This window comes from Lodderomyces elongisporus, chromosome 3 (assembly GCF_030384665.1).
Source record: "Lodderomyces elongisporus chromosome 3, complete sequence".
NCBI lineage: Eukaryota > Fungi > Ascomycota > Pichiomycetes > Serinales > Debaryomycetaceae > Lodderomyces > Lodderomyces elongisporus.
In genome coordinates this window covers 1285550-1303435 of record NC_083675.1, presented here as the reverse complement: position 1 = coordinate 1303435, position 17886 = coordinate 1285550, and the positions used below count along the sequence as shown (strand labels likewise).

General features: G+C 36.2%; 8 protein-coding genes across 8 annotated transcripts; 5 read left to right on the top strand and 3 right to left on the bottom strand. All coding sequences in view use genetic code 12, as the record gives it.

Annotated features, from left to right (window-relative positions):
• Positions 1 to 1915: 1915 nt before the first annotated feature.
• On the top strand, positions 1916 to 2899 carry CDC10 (cell division control protein; the record flags this gene model as incomplete). Its single annotated transcript, XM_001525332.1, has 1 exon — positions 1916 to 2899. One exon carries the CDS (start codon positions 1916 to 1918, stop codon positions 2897 to 2899), a length of 984 nt encoding a protein of 327 aa, XP_001525382.1.
• A 343-nt stretch (positions 2900 to 3242) lies between these two features.
• PVL30_002807 (uncharacterized protein) lies at positions 3243 to 4862 on the bottom strand (the record flags this gene model as incomplete). The annotated part of the gene is made up of 1 exon (XM_001525331.2): positions 3243 to 4862. The coding sequence occupies one exon, from the start codon at positions 4860 to 4862 to the stop codon at positions 3243 to 3245; it is 1620 nt and encodes a 539-aa protein (XP_001525381.2).
• Positions 4863 to 7066: 2204 nt separating this feature from the next.
• FEN1 (Elongation of fatty acids protein 2) lies at positions 7067 to 8221 on the top strand (the record flags this gene model as incomplete). The annotated part of the gene is made up of 1 exon (XM_001525330.2): positions 7067 to 8221. One exon carries the CDS (start codon positions 7067 to 7069, stop codon positions 8219 to 8221), a length of 1155 nt encoding a protein of 384 aa, XP_001525380.2.
• Positions 8222 to 8593: 372 nt separating this feature from the next.
• PRE6 (Proteasome subunit alpha type-4) lies at positions 8594 to 9534 on the bottom strand (the record flags this gene model as incomplete). Its single annotated transcript, XM_001525329.2, has 2 exons — positions 8594 to 9314; positions 9500 to 9534. The coding sequence occupies 2 exons, from the start codon at positions 9532 to 9534 to the stop codon at positions 8594 to 8596; spliced, it is 756 nt and encodes a 251-aa protein (XP_001525379.2).
• Positions 9535 to 9925: 391 nt separating this feature from the next.
• On the top strand, positions 9926 to 10423 carry PVL30_002804 (uncharacterized protein; the record flags this gene model as incomplete). Its single annotated transcript, XM_001525328.1, has 1 exon — positions 9926 to 10423. One exon carries the CDS (start codon positions 9926 to 9928, stop codon positions 10421 to 10423), a length of 498 nt encoding a protein of 165 aa, XP_001525378.1.
• Positions 10424 to 10645: 222 nt separating this feature from the next.
• GLK1 (glucokinase) lies at positions 10646 to 12070 on the bottom strand (the record flags this gene model as incomplete). Its single annotated transcript, XM_001525327.1, has 1 exon — positions 10646 to 12070. One exon carries the CDS (start codon positions 12068 to 12070, stop codon positions 10646 to 10648), a length of 1425 nt encoding a protein of 474 aa, XP_001525377.1.
• A 2343-nt stretch (positions 12071 to 14413) lies between these two features.
• On the top strand, positions 14414 to 15736 carry PVL30_002802 (uncharacterized protein; the record flags this gene model as incomplete). The annotated part of the gene is made up of 1 exon (XM_001525326.2): positions 14414 to 15736. The coding sequence occupies one exon, from the start codon at positions 14414 to 14416 to the stop codon at positions 15734 to 15736; it is 1323 nt and encodes a 440-aa protein (XP_001525376.2).
• A 499-nt stretch (positions 15737 to 16235) lies between these two features.
• PVL30_002801 (uncharacterized protein) lies at positions 16236 to 17639 on the top strand (the record flags this gene model as incomplete). Its single annotated transcript, XM_001525325.2, has 1 exon — positions 16236 to 17639. The coding sequence occupies one exon, from the start codon at positions 16236 to 16238 to the stop codon at positions 17637 to 17639; it is 1404 nt and encodes a 467-aa protein (XP_001525375.2).
• Positions 17640 to 17886: the final 247 nt, after the last annotated feature.

Sequence of the window (17886 nt, the reverse complement as noted above, 5' to 3'; positions counted from 1 at the left end):
GCAAACAAAAAAAAAAAAACAGAAGAAAAGAAAAGAAAAGAAAAGCCCTAAAATATGTTTACCCAATATAGTAAATGTTTAATACCATAAGTACACGACCATTCCCAATTGATTCAAATATTTTCATACTTAATAATAATCACAACAAGTTCTCTTTACCTTTTTAAGTTTGTTGGAGTAACAAAAGCTTTTGTTAACACTATGAGGGATTTTATTTTATTTTTTTCCTTCTTTTTTCTTTTTTCATTCAATAAAAAAAAAGAGAGAGAGAAAGAGACTGTAAAAAAGTATAAGATGATTTTTATTATTATTTTTATTTTTATTTTTAATTTTGTTTTTGCTCTGTTTCTTTTTAAAATATGAAAGCTTTACAGTTGCCATTTGTTGTAAGCAAACAGAAGCAAAGAATAAATAAAGAAGAAGGGAGGGCATAAAACATATCCTGTGCTTTGTTTTCAGTACTATTTGTTACTTGTAGGAATTTAGCAACATGATACTCTCGTGTCATATAATACACACATCCTCTATCCACCCCCCCCCCCTCTCTCTCTCTCATATAGAAACTACAATAACAATAAAGTTCTAAAGAAGAAGTGAAGTGAAACGAACTGTTTATCTCCATAAAGTATATAATTTAACTGAATATTGAAAAGAAGAATTTATAATTTTATAAAAGCCATGATCGTGTAGATGGAAAGATAGTTGTTGATGCTGTGTCGTCATCTTCTTAATCTTCACCACATTCTGAAACACCTTCCTTCACTGTACCTTTCTTTTTTTTAAAATATTTATCTCTACATTGTTATGCTGGAGAAATTGAGTTTGAAATTAAATATTTGGTATCATGATTATTGTTCTATTGTACTTACTTGAGATTATCATTGTACCTTAATCAACAAGATACTTGTAGTCAACAAAGACTCTGTTTCTTTTTTTTTCATTGTACCTCCACTTGTTTGGACAACTCACCCCCTTTTTTTTTGTTGTCTTTTATCTTACGTTTCATATGAATCCACCGTCAAGTCTAATAATATTGTTTCCAGTGTTTCAATCTAATTATCAAGTTGTATTTACTCAACTATAAAAAAAAAAAAAATAATAGATCGGTTGCAGATACTAGAGAAACAAATGATATTATAAACTTTGTATAGGAAGGAGCTCGTCTTTCAAGTCAATTGAGATACGCGTTAGATCCTACTCTGTTTTTTGTTTTGCCACCAAAAATTATCTAAGAAAATTGTTACTAATTGTTCTTTGTTTTGGTTACTTTCTAACTTCCGTATAGTATAGTACCCAAAACTTTGCTAGTAGTTTTTGCAAGATCATATTTTACAGGTCCTAAACACATCAGTAACATAATAACATTTACTCATTGTACTAGTTTCCCTCCTTGAGCCGCAAAGCTTCAACTCTGAAACAGAATACTCCAAAAAAACCAAAAAAACAAATAATACACGCGTAAGAACAAGAGGGGACAAGAAGAACAGAAAAAAAGAGAGAGAGTATTCTTTTTTTTTCCCCTGTCTCTCTCTCTCTTTCTCTCTCTCACAGATCAAAACGAACAACAAATCAATCAATAACCTAACCTCAGCCTCTACATAACACACAACGTACTAAAAAAAAAGGGAAAACAAAAACAAAAACAACAACGAAAAAATCAACAAATTACAAACTGGTTTTGGTGAATCATCTTGACTTACCATAGCTTACCATAACTTATCAAGCACTATCATTCCCACATTCTACTCACATTTATTGGGCCCCATACATATACAATCCCCATTAACATTTATTTCTTGTGAATCTAAAATATACCATTATTGCTCTTTTTTTTTTTGTTTATTGGTTTTTGGGCTTTTCTTTACCATCAACTAAATAAACAACATACACACATATACACACACACATACACACGATGTCATACGCAGATACAGAGCCTTTCCAATTCACACATCCTAAAAAGTATGTCGGTTTCGACACCATCACTACCCAGATTGAAAATCGGTTATTGAAGAGAGGATTCCAATTTAATGTTATGGTGGTGGGCCGCTCGGGTCTCGGGAAAAGTACCTTGGTCAATACCTTGTTCTCTTCGAAATTAACTTCTTCAAATGGTCGTAAAACACGTGAGGAACCCATTGAGAAAACCACAGAGATTAAAGTCTCACACCACTCACTAGTGGAAAACAATGTCCGCTTAAACATCAATGTCATTGATACCCCAGGATTTGGCGACCAAATCAATAACGAAAAATGCTGGGACCCCTTGGTAAAGTACGTTAAGGAACAACACTCACAATATTTGAGAAAGGAATTAACGGCACAAAGAGAAAAGTACTTGCCAGATACTAGAGTTCACTGCATCTTGTACTTTATCCCACCAAACGGCCAACCATTGAGACAATTGGATGTCCAGGCCTTGAAGAAACTTTGTGAAATCGCCAATGTTGTGCCTATAATTGCCAAATCAGACAGCTTGACTTTGGAAGAGCGTAACGATTTCAAAAAACTCTTGCAATCAGAATTTATGAAGTATGGATTCAATATTTACCCCTATGACTCTGAAGATCTTTACGAAGAAGAAAGACAATTGAATGAAGATATCAAATCCTTGATTCCATTTGCTATTGCAGGCAGCGAAACTGAAATCGAGTTGAGCAATGGCGAAATGGTGCGTGGAAGAAAAACCAAATGGGGAGCAATAAACATTGAGGATGTGAGTCAATGCGAGTTTGTCTTTTTAAGAGATTTCTTAACCAGAACTCATTTACAAGATTTAATAGAAACAACAAATTTGACCCACTATGAAACATTTAGAGCTAAACAGTTGATTGCATTGAAAGAAAATGCATCAAACACAAATAGGCAATCCCAGGTCAATGCAGGACAGGGTCATTGAGAATATATGACAATGTAAGCATAAAGATATAATATAGCTAAATAGAGTTGAACCATTTACAATAAAGAAAACTTGATACTTTCTTTTAAACCAAAGAAAAAAAAAACTATTGTAAATACCAAAACAAAAACAAAAACAAAAACAAAAAGAAACTGGAGAAGAAAACAAAGATTTAAGGACAACGGTAAAGAAACTGAAATATCACTCAATAAATTACATAAAAGAGTTTAAACAATAGTCTAGCACTATATAATGTCAAGGCAGAAAAATTAGAAAAGTAAGAAAAGCAAGAAAAAAAAGTATAGGGGGAAGGAACAATGAAAAAATAAACTTGCGTCTAAACCTATGCTCTTTCCATCTTCACCCAACATCCATCAAACAAGCACATTGTCAAATGTGTCATTCTCTTTGGTGGATAACCATACCCTGGTTTCAATTCCAATTTCGAATAAGTTTGTGCAATTCTTGTAATGACATAACTTGCTTCAGTCAATGCAAATTGCTGGCCCAAACATATTCTTGGACCACCATTAAATGGCAAGTATGCCCATCCGAGTTTCCTAGTAGACTCCTCAAACCATCTTTCGGGTCTAAACTCATCTACATCCTTACCATAATGTGTCTCGTCTCTTTGGCATGCAGAGATGTTATAACCAACTGTTGAACCCTTGGCAATAAAAATTGGAGATAATCCATCAGGGCCGCCACCTCTTGGTAATGTAGTATTTCTTGTTGCAACTCTAGCATTACGTGGTACAGAGGGGTAAAGTCTCAAAGTTTCATTGAGCACGGCCTTGAGGTATTCACATTTCTTCAAATTCTCAAAGGTGATATCTTCGAGATTTGTGGTGCCAAATCTTTCAAGTATTTCGTTGCGCAATTTTGTCCACATCTGAGGGTTTTTGGCCATTTCAAAAATGACAAACGACAAGAGACCAGCAGTGGTATCTCTACCGGCAAGAAGAATGTTTAATGATTGATCTCTAAGGACATTGGGGTCTCTTGTTTGCTTGGCCAACTCATAAAGAAACACGTATCCATCACTAATCTTTTCCAATTCTTCTGGTGAGTAACTCAATACCTTGTTGACGTAATAGTTGGTGAACTCATGCACAACTTTGTTACATTCTCTAAATTCTTTTGGATTAACAAGCCAATATAATTTTTGCAACAAGTTTCTTGTGGCCAAATAGTTTTGCGCCTTGTTGAAACAATCAGCAAATTGTCTTCTACCAGCAAAGTCAATATCTCTAGTATCACATCCAATAGTTTCGTCTTGCAATGAACTTACTGAGCCACCAAATAAGAATTCGGTTGCTGAGTCAACCGTGAATCTGAAAAATAATTCCTGAATGTCAAAATAGGAGGCAGATATAGAGGTTTCATAATCTGCATTTTCAATCTTGTTCTTGCTTTGAATGTTTTGATTTTTATCAATGTGTTTGAACAAGTATTGAATGTGTGGTTCCAAGGACTTGACATGAGCAATCTGTTCTCTTGCAAATTGTGGTCTGAGCATAGCACGTGAGTCTTTCCAGCCTTCATGGTCCAATGTGAATATACCCTTACCTAATAGTGGATCAAAGTAGGCTAATCTGTGGCCCAATGAAAAGTCGCTAAATTGCGTTGCCAACATGGCCTTGATATTTTCCGGGTCCTTTGTGAATACCAAGTAGAGACCAAATATTCTTTCCTTGAATGTTGGTATCTCAGGGTGTTTGGTTTCATAGTATTTCTCTTGTGCCCACTCAACTGCCTGGCCTTTATTCTTGAGAGCTATTGCCTGGGTACCGTTTTTGAAACCAAACCATCCATCACTGAGTACATTTGTTATAGGTTTTGCACCAAACTTTTTGGCAAGTTGATTCAAGTAAATGTAGTGGAATACGTGGTAGGTGGTGAATGCCAATGGTATTATGACATACCAATGGTTGAGATAAGTTATAAATTCGTCAAGCAGCATAATACAATGTAGCTATTGTAGATGCGTAAGGAAGAAGAAAGAAATTGGAGGGGGTGGAGGGGGGAAAGAGAAAAGAAGGAAACTATGTTGCAAACAGTGAGATATATATATATATATGAATAAATATATAGACAAACAATAATTTTGTGAATAATTATATAATGATCAATTTATCATGAAAGTGTAAAGGCAGTCGCTATTAGCTATATGCAACACCTCTAGTTTAATTTTAGTATTCATTACTTTTTTGTGATAAAGAATGGAAAGAATGGTAAAAGAAATAGAAGAACAACAACAACAACAACAACAATAACAATAGTAAACATTTAATTTGGCAGAATAACAATGCAAAAAAAAAAAAACAAAGAAGGAACAGAGTTAAAGGGATAACTATTTGTTAACACGGTAACTGTAAATGCTGACTTCATGATTTGTTAGCGACCAGTTGTTCATGGTGAAGGAAGTGGAGAGGAGAGAAAATTTGTATACGTTTGAGAAGCCATTCTATTTTTTTTATTTAATTTTTTATCCTTGGGTTTGCTTCTCCACTGAGTCAAAAGTTCTAATTAATAAAAATGATTAGACTACAATTGTGTATACTAGAGAAAGGGAGAACAAGATAATTGAAGTTGAAAGGAGGTGTGATGGCGATATGATCTGTATATTCTGGTTCCATTGCACTGTATGAAAGTTCTTAACCCTAAAAAATGTAAGGGGTGGGGTATGGTTTGGGAGGGGAAAGTTGAAAGAAAAATGACACAAAATACTGACTGTGTAATTTGTGTCATCTTCCACGCTTCCCTTTACAGCATACAAAATTTAGCCCTACCCCCCTTCTTGTTCCCCCCCCCCCCCTTTTTTCCCACCTTCCACTCCCACCTTATTTTGCTCTCTCTTTCCACTGCTGTTGCAACTCCAGACAAGGAAAGGAGAGAAACAGAATAACATATAAAGAAAAATTTAAGTCCGTGAAAGCTAAAAAGAATATAACCATTGCAACCGGATTTATATAAATAAATGCCGAGGAAGAAAGAAAAAAAAATTTCTCCACAAAACTCTATCCTCCAATCAGAGCACAGAACTAGGTCATACAACAAAGGTAGAATGACATAAATATCAGGCACTATGTCTTCCTCACACACACACACACACACTCATACTCACCAATAGAGGATGAACTAATTGAATTAACAAGCAAGTAAGTAAGTAAGTAAGCAAACTAGCAAGTAAACTAGCAAGTAAGTAAGTAATAAAGTGTTTTGCTCAACTATCTATTTCTCCGCATTCAACCTTCCCTGTTTCTTCTTCCGTCCTTTCCACTTAAACAGATAGACATACACTGACACACTTTAGTTATCGTTAACTTGAACTAATTTAAAATTGCTTAATTCTAAATTAACTTGGGAAAGGGTGCTTTACTCCACTCTAAAATAGAAAATTAGCAGTTGTTAATGATCTCGAAGTTTACACAAATTAAACAGAATTGCGGAAATAAATAAACAATAGCTTTCCATAGTCTACAACAGTTTGTGGAAAAAATTACCATTAGCTATGGATATGTATTAAAATAAAGAACAATCACTTGTTGATTTTGTTTACATCTTTCAAAGGTACCTTGACTATTTTTTGGTGCAAAACCAACTCAAATTATTCCCGCTCTTTTTTTAAAAAAATTTCTTAACTTTGTTTGTTTCTTTATTTGGGCATTTTTAAAGAATAGCATTAATACCACCAGGTGATGCATAAACAACCCTTAAGTGGTTTATCATATTGTCTTTGTCAACAATCGTTGATCAATCATTGATTTAGAACAAGATTAGTATTTTCAAAACCATTGCAGCGATCACGCGCCATCCTCTTAGGACTGCTAAGTATTAGACGCGTCTTTCTTATTGATCATCAATGGAATTTTTTTTTTTTTATAGAAAAATACACACACAAAAAGACACGAATCTCACATCTGCTCCAGCTTATTCTTTGACCAAAAATAAAGACCAAAACGGGTCAAGTTGGCCCAAAAAAAAATTAGAAAATTAAAAAAATCAATACAAACATCATCACACATTTGTCAGCATATATTCATTACCCATTACAAGTACAGACCATTACCAAAGATTTTCTTGTTTCTTGCTCTGATTCTTCTCCATTCTTTTGCTACTTTTTTTTTTATTTTCCCTTCCATTTTTTGCTGCATCTTTCACATAATGGGTGTCAAGGGTCTCAACCAGCTCATCAAAGAGCACTCTCCACATGCATACAAAGAATTCGAACTCAAGAACCTCTTTGGTCGCAAAGTCGCCATTGATGCTTCCATGTGTCTTTATCAATTCTTAATTGCCGTGCGTCAATCAGATGGCCAACAATTGACCAATGACGAGGGTGAAACTACATCCCATTTGTCTGGTATTTTTTACAGAACTATTCGAATGGTTGAGAATAACATCAAGCCAGTGTATGTTTTTGATGGTAAGCCACCAGTCTTGAAAGGTGGTGAGTTGGAGAAACGATTGCTCAAGAGAGAAGAAGCTCAAAAACAAATTGATAATCTAAAAGACGACGCCTCAGTTAGTGATATGACAAAGTACCAAAAGAGATTGGTTAGAGTAAGTCGCGATCAAAACGACGAGGCTAAAAAGTTACTAGAGCTCATGGGAATCCCCTATGTTAACGCACCATGCGAAGCTGAAGCACAATGCGCAGAGTTGGCACGCGGTGGTAAAGTGTTTGCTGCTGCAAGTGAAGATATGGACACGCTTTGTTACGAACCACCACAGTTACTAAGACATTTGACATTTGCCGAGGCAAGAAAAATGCCCATCGACCAAATCACATATAAAGAAGCCATACAAGGCTTGGATATGACCAAAGAACAATTTATTGACTTGTGTATTTTATTAGGATGCGACTACTGTGAGACAATTAAAGGTGTTGGTCCTGTTACCGCCTACAAGTTGATCAAAGAACACGGCTCCTTGGACAATATTGTAAAGTATTTGCAAGAAAACCCCGACAAAACCAAATATAAAGTACCAGAAAATTGGCCATACAACGAAGCTAGACAATTATTCATGAAACCAGAAGTGCTACCTGCACTGGAAGTAGAGTTGAAGTGGAAAGAACCAGATTTAGATGGATTGATTGAATATATGGTAAAGAATAAAGGTTTTAGTGAGGATAGGATAAGAAGCGGTGCTGAGAAATTGAAAAAAGGATTGAAAGCAGGGATTCAAGGAAGATTAGATGGGTTTTTCACAGTTGTGCCAAAAAACAGCAACACATCACCACTGGGGAAAGATGACAAAAAAAGAAAAACAAACGACAAGAAAGGCGCTGCTGCGAAAAAGACAAAAAGGAGGTAATTAAAGAATGAACTTTGAATATTCTTAGTATTCCAATTATCACTATTATTGATACCACTATCACCACGATTTTCACCACTATTTTTCCCTCTAGTTCTCCCTCCTCTGGCTCCTCTGGCTCCTCTTCTTCTTTCTTCTCTTGCTTTTCTTCCTCCCACCACTCCCCATGCACACACACACACACACACACACATATATATATACCACTAGAATAAACTCTAAGATGCATACATTCTTTTTTACAAGTTACATGTTCTCAATTACGATGTTTGACGTAAGTTATCAATCTATTTTTTTCTTTTTCTTTTTGTTATTTTATACACCATCTAAGTTTGTATTATTGCCATTGCTTCATATCGTCTACTTAGCTATCTACTCTTTAGCCTTCACCTTTGGCTTCTTCTTTTCCGCTTCAGCTTCCTTCTCAGCCTCAATTTCCTCCACAAATTTGTTGATCTCCTCAATGGTCAATTTTTTTGTCTCTCCCGCTTTCATCACGCTAATCTCAATGTTCTTTGCTCCTGTTTGTACAACTTCCAAAAGCGACTTAACGGTTAACTTTACCGTCTCATCTTCAGACATTCCATCTTTCCATTGCTTTTCCAAAAACTCATTCACAGTCTTTGCTGATCTTCCAATCGCATGCGCCTTCCATGCGTTATATACACCAGATGGCTCAGTCTGGTACAATTTTGGCACGGTATCTAATGCATCGAATCCGGCAATTAAAGTAGCAATTCCAAAAGGTCTAGTACCTCCGGATTGAGTATATTGTTGCTGTACTCCTGCAACGTATTTCGTCAAATAATCCACAGTCACAGCATCTTCCAAATTTAATCGGTGCGATTGCGCCTCAACACGAGCTTTATCTATAAGGATTCTTGCATCGGCATTCAACCCGGCAAATGCCAAAAGAATATGATGGTCGATTTTTTGGATTTTCGATGGTGTTGTACGTGGATCTTGAAGCTTTAAAGTGGTACGTCTCTCGCAACCGAGCACCACGACCGATGAACCTTTAACTCCAACGGCACAAGTGCCTCGTTTGACCGCCTCAGAAGCATACTCAACTTGGAAAACGTGTCCATCAGGTCTAAAACAAGAAGTTAGTATATCCCTTTGATTAGTCTTACATATACATATAAACATATATACATATATATGTATATATTTGAGTTTTGCTCAATTGTATTTTTTCCTTTTTTTTGATTTTTGTTTTTGGATATCCTTTGATACAATTGAAGTATATGACTTGTGGGTGTAATGGTCTAAACATACGAGAAAATAGATAACGCACTATCGTATCCACTCATTGTGTACTATAAAGATATAATTAGTTGTTTGAAGAAGTTTGTTTGATAGAGTGGTTGTAAATTTGGCAAGGATTAATTATAGTTGGTGATTGCAAGAACACCCAATTCCACCTCGTTTTGCCGTTGGCGCTCAGAAATTTCAAACACTACTCGCATCTAGAGAAAAAAAACAAATTATCGAAACCCACCCAAAAAAAAGTAGATTTCTCCATTTCCAGATCATCTTCTTTTTTCCCCAACTCCTCCCTTTCTTTTGATTAATTTTCTATTATTATTATTATTATTATTACTATTTTTGTCTTTCATTTTTCGTTTACATCTTCTAATTCGTTTCTTTCTTGCAAGCTTGATACTTCCCTTTAATCATAATTTTTTACTGTAAAACGATGTCATGGGGAAGAAGGACAAGCAAAAGCAAAAGGGTAAACAATTAGGCGCTGCAAGGGATATACCCAATAAGGAAAACAACAGTCGACTAACTTATTTGTATCACCTCAGCAATCTCTTCACCACTACCACACAAAATGGATCTCATTTAACGCAATTGGCAAGAGGGTACACCAGATCCATGGATCTTATAGCCAAGAAAACTGTATCTAAAGTTTCACCCGAGGTCAAGAGAACCATATGCAAGAAATGCCATACGTTGCTTATACCGGGATTGACCATGTCTATGTATATTGAAAATTTAACAAAGGGTGCCCAGAATGAGAAAGGAGATGTGTTTGTCAATAAGTGCTTATTGTGCGGAAAGTGCAAAAGATTTCCAGTTGGCAGGGATAGGAATTATGTACCTTTCCACCAGCGGAATGCTGTAAAAGAAACAGTAGAAGAAGGAGAAGAAGAAGGAGATAGTCAAAAGAACCAAAATAAAATAATTGGCGAATAATTAGTGTAAGGAAAACAGGAAGGGGAGGAAAAAGAGAAGAAGTAAATGTACAGTTGTTGAAATCTTCAATTAATAATTAATTTACAAGGTGTTTATAGTTCGTGCTATTTCATTTCATTTTAGTGTCTTTTACATCCGTTTATATATATATATATATATATACATATATACATATACATATATATTTTAATTTAATTATATATGCGTATAAGTTTGCATCATTCAATCGGTGGTTGCAGCAATCAAAGCAGCACCAACACCAGAACCATCCTTGGCAATCTTCAAGTGCACTTTTTTCCTCGATCCCTTTAATGGGTCGATTACATTGAATGCCTTCATAATCTCATCTCTGAAACCAGGGTAAAACTCAATAACTGAACCATCACAACCAACTTCAAAGTCTCTTTCGTCGTCTGCATACAAGTCTTTTGTCTCTCTAATGATTGTTGCAATAGGAATTGCTGCTAATTGCGCAGCTCTCTTGGAGATGGCTCTAGTGATTCTTTGAATCACGACTCTTTCATCTGCTGTAGTTGGCAATCTTAATGTGTTTTGCAAAATCAATTCTGACATCTTCAATGCAGTGGAGTCGTCGATTTGGATATACGAAAGAACCTCAGAGTCCAATTGCCATGGTGTGATTAATCTATGAGGCAAGCTTCCACCTCTTTCTTTATACAATTCTTGGAAAATCAAACCCTTCTCAAACAAGTCCAATAATGCCACACGCAAAATCTCACCAAGGAATAATCCACTTACTCTTTTTTCAAACATGTGGTAACCCTTGTTGGCAGTTTCTGAATCAACAATCTTGTCGTACAAGGTGTTTGGCAAGATCTTCAATTCATTGTCAAATGAACCCCACTCGGTATTGATAACCATACCCTTGGCGCCTTCCGGCTTGTTCTTCAACTTGGGGATCCTGTCAAATGACTCGTAGTAAGCACCATTGGTACCAGTACCAAAAATCAATCCAATTACTGTGTTGGCGTGGGTGTATTCTGGGTTGTTGGCATACGATCTTGACAATAATGTTCCCACAGTGTCGTTGGCCAATGCAACAACATCAACATTGACTTCCAAGACGGTCAAGTTGGCTTGCAACAATTGAACAACATCTCTTCCAACAGTATCTGGGATATCAAAACTCTTTGTCCATCTCAACAATGTGCCTCTATTCAAAGCAGTTTGGTCCACAGGAAATGAAAAAGTAAAACCCAATTTCAATGGCTTAGACCCTTTGACTCTGCAATCTTGGTGGTTTTCGTCAAGGAAAGCCGCAATCTTGGTTGCTAAGAATCTAAACAAGTCATCGGCGTGGTCACCCTTCATCAAGTCCAATGGGATTCTAAATTTGCTTTGCTTCAAGTCAAAAGTGTGGTCACCTTTAAGGTCAACCGAACAGACTCTAAAGTTGGTACCACCCAAATCAGCAGCCAAGAATAAACCCTTTTCTTTACCTGTTGGTAAGCTTGTCACATATGTAGGGATCATTGGCATGTGTGCTCTATCTTGTTCTGGGGCCTGCAAGCCAGCTCTCATGGACTCTTCAAAGTATTGCGAGGCCTTGATGAGGAAATCGTCATCAATGTAGAAATCATTTTCTATATCCCGAACGGCAACTTCTAACTTTTCAGAAAGGGACATTGCGTAGTCTATATCACAAGGCTTTGGGGTTGGGGTATTTTCTTGATCGGAAGTCAACGTGGAAATAGAAAGTTTTGTAAAATAAAATTATACCTTCTTTATTTTCGGAGAAGGTGGGAAGGATATTATATATATATATATATAAAGGGGGGAAAAAGGGGGGGGGGGCCAAAAGCAAAAAAAAATAAATAAAAAGAAATTAGATTCAAACAAGAATTGGACTTTCGTAGTGCTTATATAGATATGGGTATAGATGTATATACTAAGTATTCAATGGTTTGAATATTTTCAGTATACTCAATTTCTTTTTTTTTATTATTAGTATCGAAATATGTATATTCAGTGAATTGTACTCTTTAGTTATTTTGTTGGAGACAGTTTCACAATGTAGCAACTATAATGACCTTTGTGCTCGGCAGTATAAAAGTGTGTGTGTGTGTGTGTGTGTGTGCAATTTGCAATATGTAGGACAAAATCGATTTTACGGAAATCTTTTTGAAAATCGTGGAGAAGGAAATACAAGAAGAAGGAGAAGAAGAAGGAGAAAAAGTTGTTGATGATGATGTTGAGGGGAACTTTTTCAACCAATAAATACTTTGTTTAACTCAAGAATTGGTTTGAAATAAACTGGATCTACGAGCAGAGACCAATAAATGATGTTAGGCTCTTCATTTCAAGGTGTATAATTGTATGATTAATCACAAATGTTTCATCTATTAACTTTAGTTTTCACTTACAATTTCTCTTTTTCCGATTAATTGAGTTCTCCAACTGAACTAGAAACTATAGAAGACACGGGACTATGTTCCCCGGATTATTATCCTTACTTCTACTAAGTAGAACGCCAACAAATTAAGTTAAGGGACATCTGTTCTCCATTCTCGAGTACAGCCCAATTTTTTTTTTTTTCCACTTTACACTTTTCCTCCTTCCAATTTCATTATTAGGAATATATTTTTTCTTTTTCTCTATTTCGCCTAACCTTACTAATCATTATAATATGTCTAACACGCCAAACTTCTTGTGTAAGTTACAAAATGGTCGCGTGAAGGTCTTATAAAGGTCTTTTAAAGGTATAGTAAAGTTTTTGTGAGGGACATTGCGTAATTGGTGGTACTAGTAATAAATTTGTAATAGGCGAAAGACCTTTCGGTCGGATAATTTCCAGTACACAAAAACCCTAACAAAAACATGTGTACTCCGAGAAAAACCGAAGGAGTTGACCCGAGGGAAAAGAAAAAAAAAAGAAAAACAAACCCCCCCCCCCCCCAAAATAAAAAGAGAAACAAGCAAGACCATCTTTGTTTGAAAAAACTAAGCTAAAGTTTAATCATTAAATTATAATATTGAAATGGGAAAACTCAATGAATGACACTGGAAGGTGATTTTTCTTTGCAATTGTTTGAAACAAGAGTAAAGAACAAAAACCAAAAACAGAAAACTAAAAAAAAAAAAGTAGTTAAGAAAAAACTCTAGACATGACCCACGACCATTGAAAACGCATCCAGACTCGAAGTTGGACCAAATCGATGCTTATAAGTGGGTAAAAGAAAGGAATACGTTGAACAGGTAACATGATATTTGCAACAAGTACTTTAATGACTGCTTTAATTTTCAGTTTTAATAAATTTGCCGCATGATGAGGCATCTTGAGATTATTAATTTTATATTGCTCCTGTCTGAAGCTGCCTCATAATTGAATCTCCGTTTTGTCCTTTTTGTCCTTTTTGTCCTTTTTGTCCTTTTTGTCCTTTCCTATAAATAAACTCAAGCACATGACTTAACGGCTGTGCACTAAATCATCAGCAAACTATTATTGCATACACAATGACCTTTGACTCTTACACCATTACCCACAGCCGCCACGACCACTACCACCACCAAAGGCTTCGCACCCCCATACGTTTTAGTCCTATTAGCCCCATGAGCCCCATTAGCTCTATTAGCTCCGTTATCCCCGTTTGCTTCGTTAGGCCCTCTTTACCCCACGCAGGTGGTGTGGTTACGGATTCTCTTTACATGACTAAAGACAGCGGAGCTATATTCATTCACCCACAAAATAGACTAACAATATCTACACACACACACAAATAATTAATCTTGACTCACTCCGTACCCACAAAATAATCTCTCAAAAAGTAGAACCCAAGGGGCAGATTGTTATGCATCACGATGCATAACAATCTGAAATATTCATATATAAAAGGGCAATTAAACACTTGGTTCAGAAAACTTCAAATCTCTTTAAATTTTTTTTTTCTTTTTGTTATTTAAAAAACTGCTCTATACATCACAACTATTTTAACTATTTACCTATATACAAACTTACAATATTATCATAAAATGTACGGCAGAAGATCAGGCGGATTCGGTGGCTATGGAGGTGGTTATGGAGGTGGTTATGGAGGTGGTCGAGGTTATAGCAGTCGTGGATATAGCAACTACGCATCCTCCAGCTCTACAGGTTACGGCTCCAGCTATACCACACAAACAAGGTCAAATAAAGGCAAGGCTTATGCTCTGTCACCCTATACATATAGTGGACACTATCAAAACCAACAACCTTCGAGAAATCCTCAAAAAAAGTCATCACCATCAACATCACAACTGCAGTATGGACAATCTTCAAATTATCAAAATAATAATTCATCTAATCAACAGTCTCGTCAAAAAGACAGTGATTATTATCAACGTCGAAACCAAAACAATCCCAATTATACTAGGAAAACAGAAGGAACAACAACAGGTACTCTGAATTATCAACAAAAACAGTATCAAAATAAACTGCAGAGTCAATACCAACAGAGATATGGCCAACAACCACAGAATAAAAAAACAGTAAATCAGAATATCAACGTCAACAAAACAGTGCAACAACCCCAAATGCAACCTTTGCGTAGAAGAAATGGCTTTTGGAGAATGATGAGATGGCCACTTATGTTTCTGCTCTTTCGAAGTGTCAGAAGACCGCATGATCAAACAGTGATTGTGCAACAAGTTCCAGTTCCAGTTGCAGGTCCAGATGCAGGTCAAGCACCAACACCAGGACAAAGACCACACGACCAACGACACGATCAACGACACGATCAAATGCACAGACTGCAACCCAATTCCAACAATAGTGATACTTTTAATTTCCAGCAGTCAGGACATGCTAGATCTCAATCGACAGGGGTATCTGATCAAATAACACCATTTAACACCAATGATTTTATATCTGCCTCTTCAAACTATGCTTCGATCGGAAGTGACGAAAATGGTTTGCTGGAAAGCGAAAGAGAAATTCGCAGTGGCCAAAATATCTCGTACAGCAGTGGAGGAGGTTTCAACGAAGAAGACTCAAGACTTGATCAAACCAACTTGAGTACTGCGCATAAAACAAGGAACCCTTTTGTTATCGATAACTCGGCATTCTCGAGAAATGAAATTAACTCTACGAGTGGAACGCAAATGCAATCTAATCCATCATTAATCAAACACCCCATCCCTCAAAAACAGAATAGAGTTAGTGCCACTGCGAGAAGTGCACTGGCGCCAATCTCTGAGCATTCAATACAAAGACGTGAGCGATGTGTTGCATCGACACCGACATCGACATCTGCATCCGCTTCTCACGTCAACAATACGCCATATCAGTTGACCCCACAGAGGTCGCTCGTAGCTTAGCTTTCAATATCTTTTCAACCAAAAAATAAAAAATCCTAATGTGTTATGTATAGTCTGTTTTTCATTACCGTCTCTCAAATCTTATTTTATTTGTTTCTTCAATCAATGGCTGCAAAACGTTCAACTAATTTTTTTTTTTCTTCTCCAGATTATAAGTGTTCGAAAAAAAAAAGAGCCTAAGCCGTAAGTGCTTCCGCGTGGGAGAGAAGTTAGAGAGAAAACATTAACCAAAAAAAAAAAAAAAAAGACAGAAAAAAAAATTCAAACAAATTTGGACTCAATTTCCCAGGTTTGCGGCACATGCACCGAATTTGTTACACAATATTAAAGTACGTGGAAAATGTAAACAGACCTAAATTGAACTTGATCTTCTTTCTCCACGACTTCGTCTAAATTTTGTAATTATTATATGGTTCTTCCGTTCAAGAAGAGTGCTTTTTCTTTTTATTTCTTTATTCTATTTATTCAAAGGAAAGTTACTTACTCTTACATCCTAAATATGCCACCACCATTCAGACCTTATGGGGGAGACGAGTTCCGTGTAGTTAGTGATGTCTCACGATTTGACTTTCAAAACAATGCAAACACACGGCTACGGTCACGCAATACAACTCCCACAAACACAGATATCGTGGATATGCAATCGTCGAGTAAAATGACTTTGGACACAATAATACCATTTTACTCATCGAGAGTTGTTGATGTTGATGATGACGTTGATGGCAGGAGTCGATATAAACCACTTCCAAATAATGACCTTGAAGAGGATGTCCATGATATATTTTTGGAGGAAAGAGAAGGAGAGGATTTCAACCCAAAACAAACTATTAATTTGCCCAAAAAACGACGGCCAGCTCGATTGATTTCTCGAGGTGTTCAAGTTCCTCAAGACCATATAGCTCGAGGTCCAACACCTCCGCCAAAAGATGCATCAACTTCTCGTCATTTGCAATCAGAACGTGGATTTTTACCGTACCCCGCATCGGTAACTGACATTCCAATTCCAATTCCAGTTCCTGATCCAAATCCAAATACAAATTTGGCTTTGCAACAATCTGGTCAACTACCAGCAATGCCCCAACCATCAGAGAAATTAAACAGTCAAAGAAAAGTTGGGAAAAAAACAGTTCAGTTCGAAGAAGACCCTGATAATGTTAGTGTTTTATCACGAAGAAAACAGTTGGAACATGACTTGGTCAAAAATGTCATGAGTCGACCGTTGATTTCATTTAAAGCTGACCGATTCGGCGAGGAATATTACGGAAAAACAATAAATATTACCACCAACTTTATCTTGTATTTATTTGAAATATTTTGCAGTATAATCGAGATTGTACTTGCTTCAGTGTTGCTTCAATACGATAATGACGTTTCCGTTGGTATATATAGATACTTTATTGCTGATGGCTCAATCTCACTTGCCATAGCTGTGCTATTCACATTACAATTTATCAACTATGAAAAACGCAACGGAAGCTTTTATTGTCTTGTGGCAACAATAATGAAATTAGTTTCATTTATCTTGATCATTGCCTATATTTTCCCATTGGCACGGTATGCAACACAAAAGATTTGGCTGGTGCGTCGAGCCAACGGTGCATTTATCATAATCTCGACATTCTTGTGGATCACCAATTTAACCATGTTTTTGACCACGTTGTACATATCGAGATTAAATTTGTTGGAAGAGTTGAATTTTGATTATGATCGCCGCGGGTTAGATGACAATTTCAATAAGCGTCGGCGTTCCGGAGGAGGATTCTATGGAGATAGACACGAATCAGAGCCGTTAAAAGAGTATTATTTGAATGAGAATGGTGAGATGTACGCATTGAATGAAGAATGGGAAAAGGAGGAGCTCAAGCAAAAGGGTAAAAACAAAATATTGGTATACACTTTTTGAATCGAATAGAAGGGCTCAAGTGCACAAACATAGGGCTTTATGCTATGTTAATTTTTAATTCAAACGTCTTTTCAAGTCTTTATATGTCTTTTTTCTTTTTATATTACTTTTTTTAGGCTATCGGTCAGTGATTAATCCACCATTGATATATAGTTTCTCATTGAGAAATTGGAAAAACAAAATCCTGGATCCTTTCAATTTTCACAGTCATCTTCATCTTGTTATCCTAAATGGTGATAACAGTATC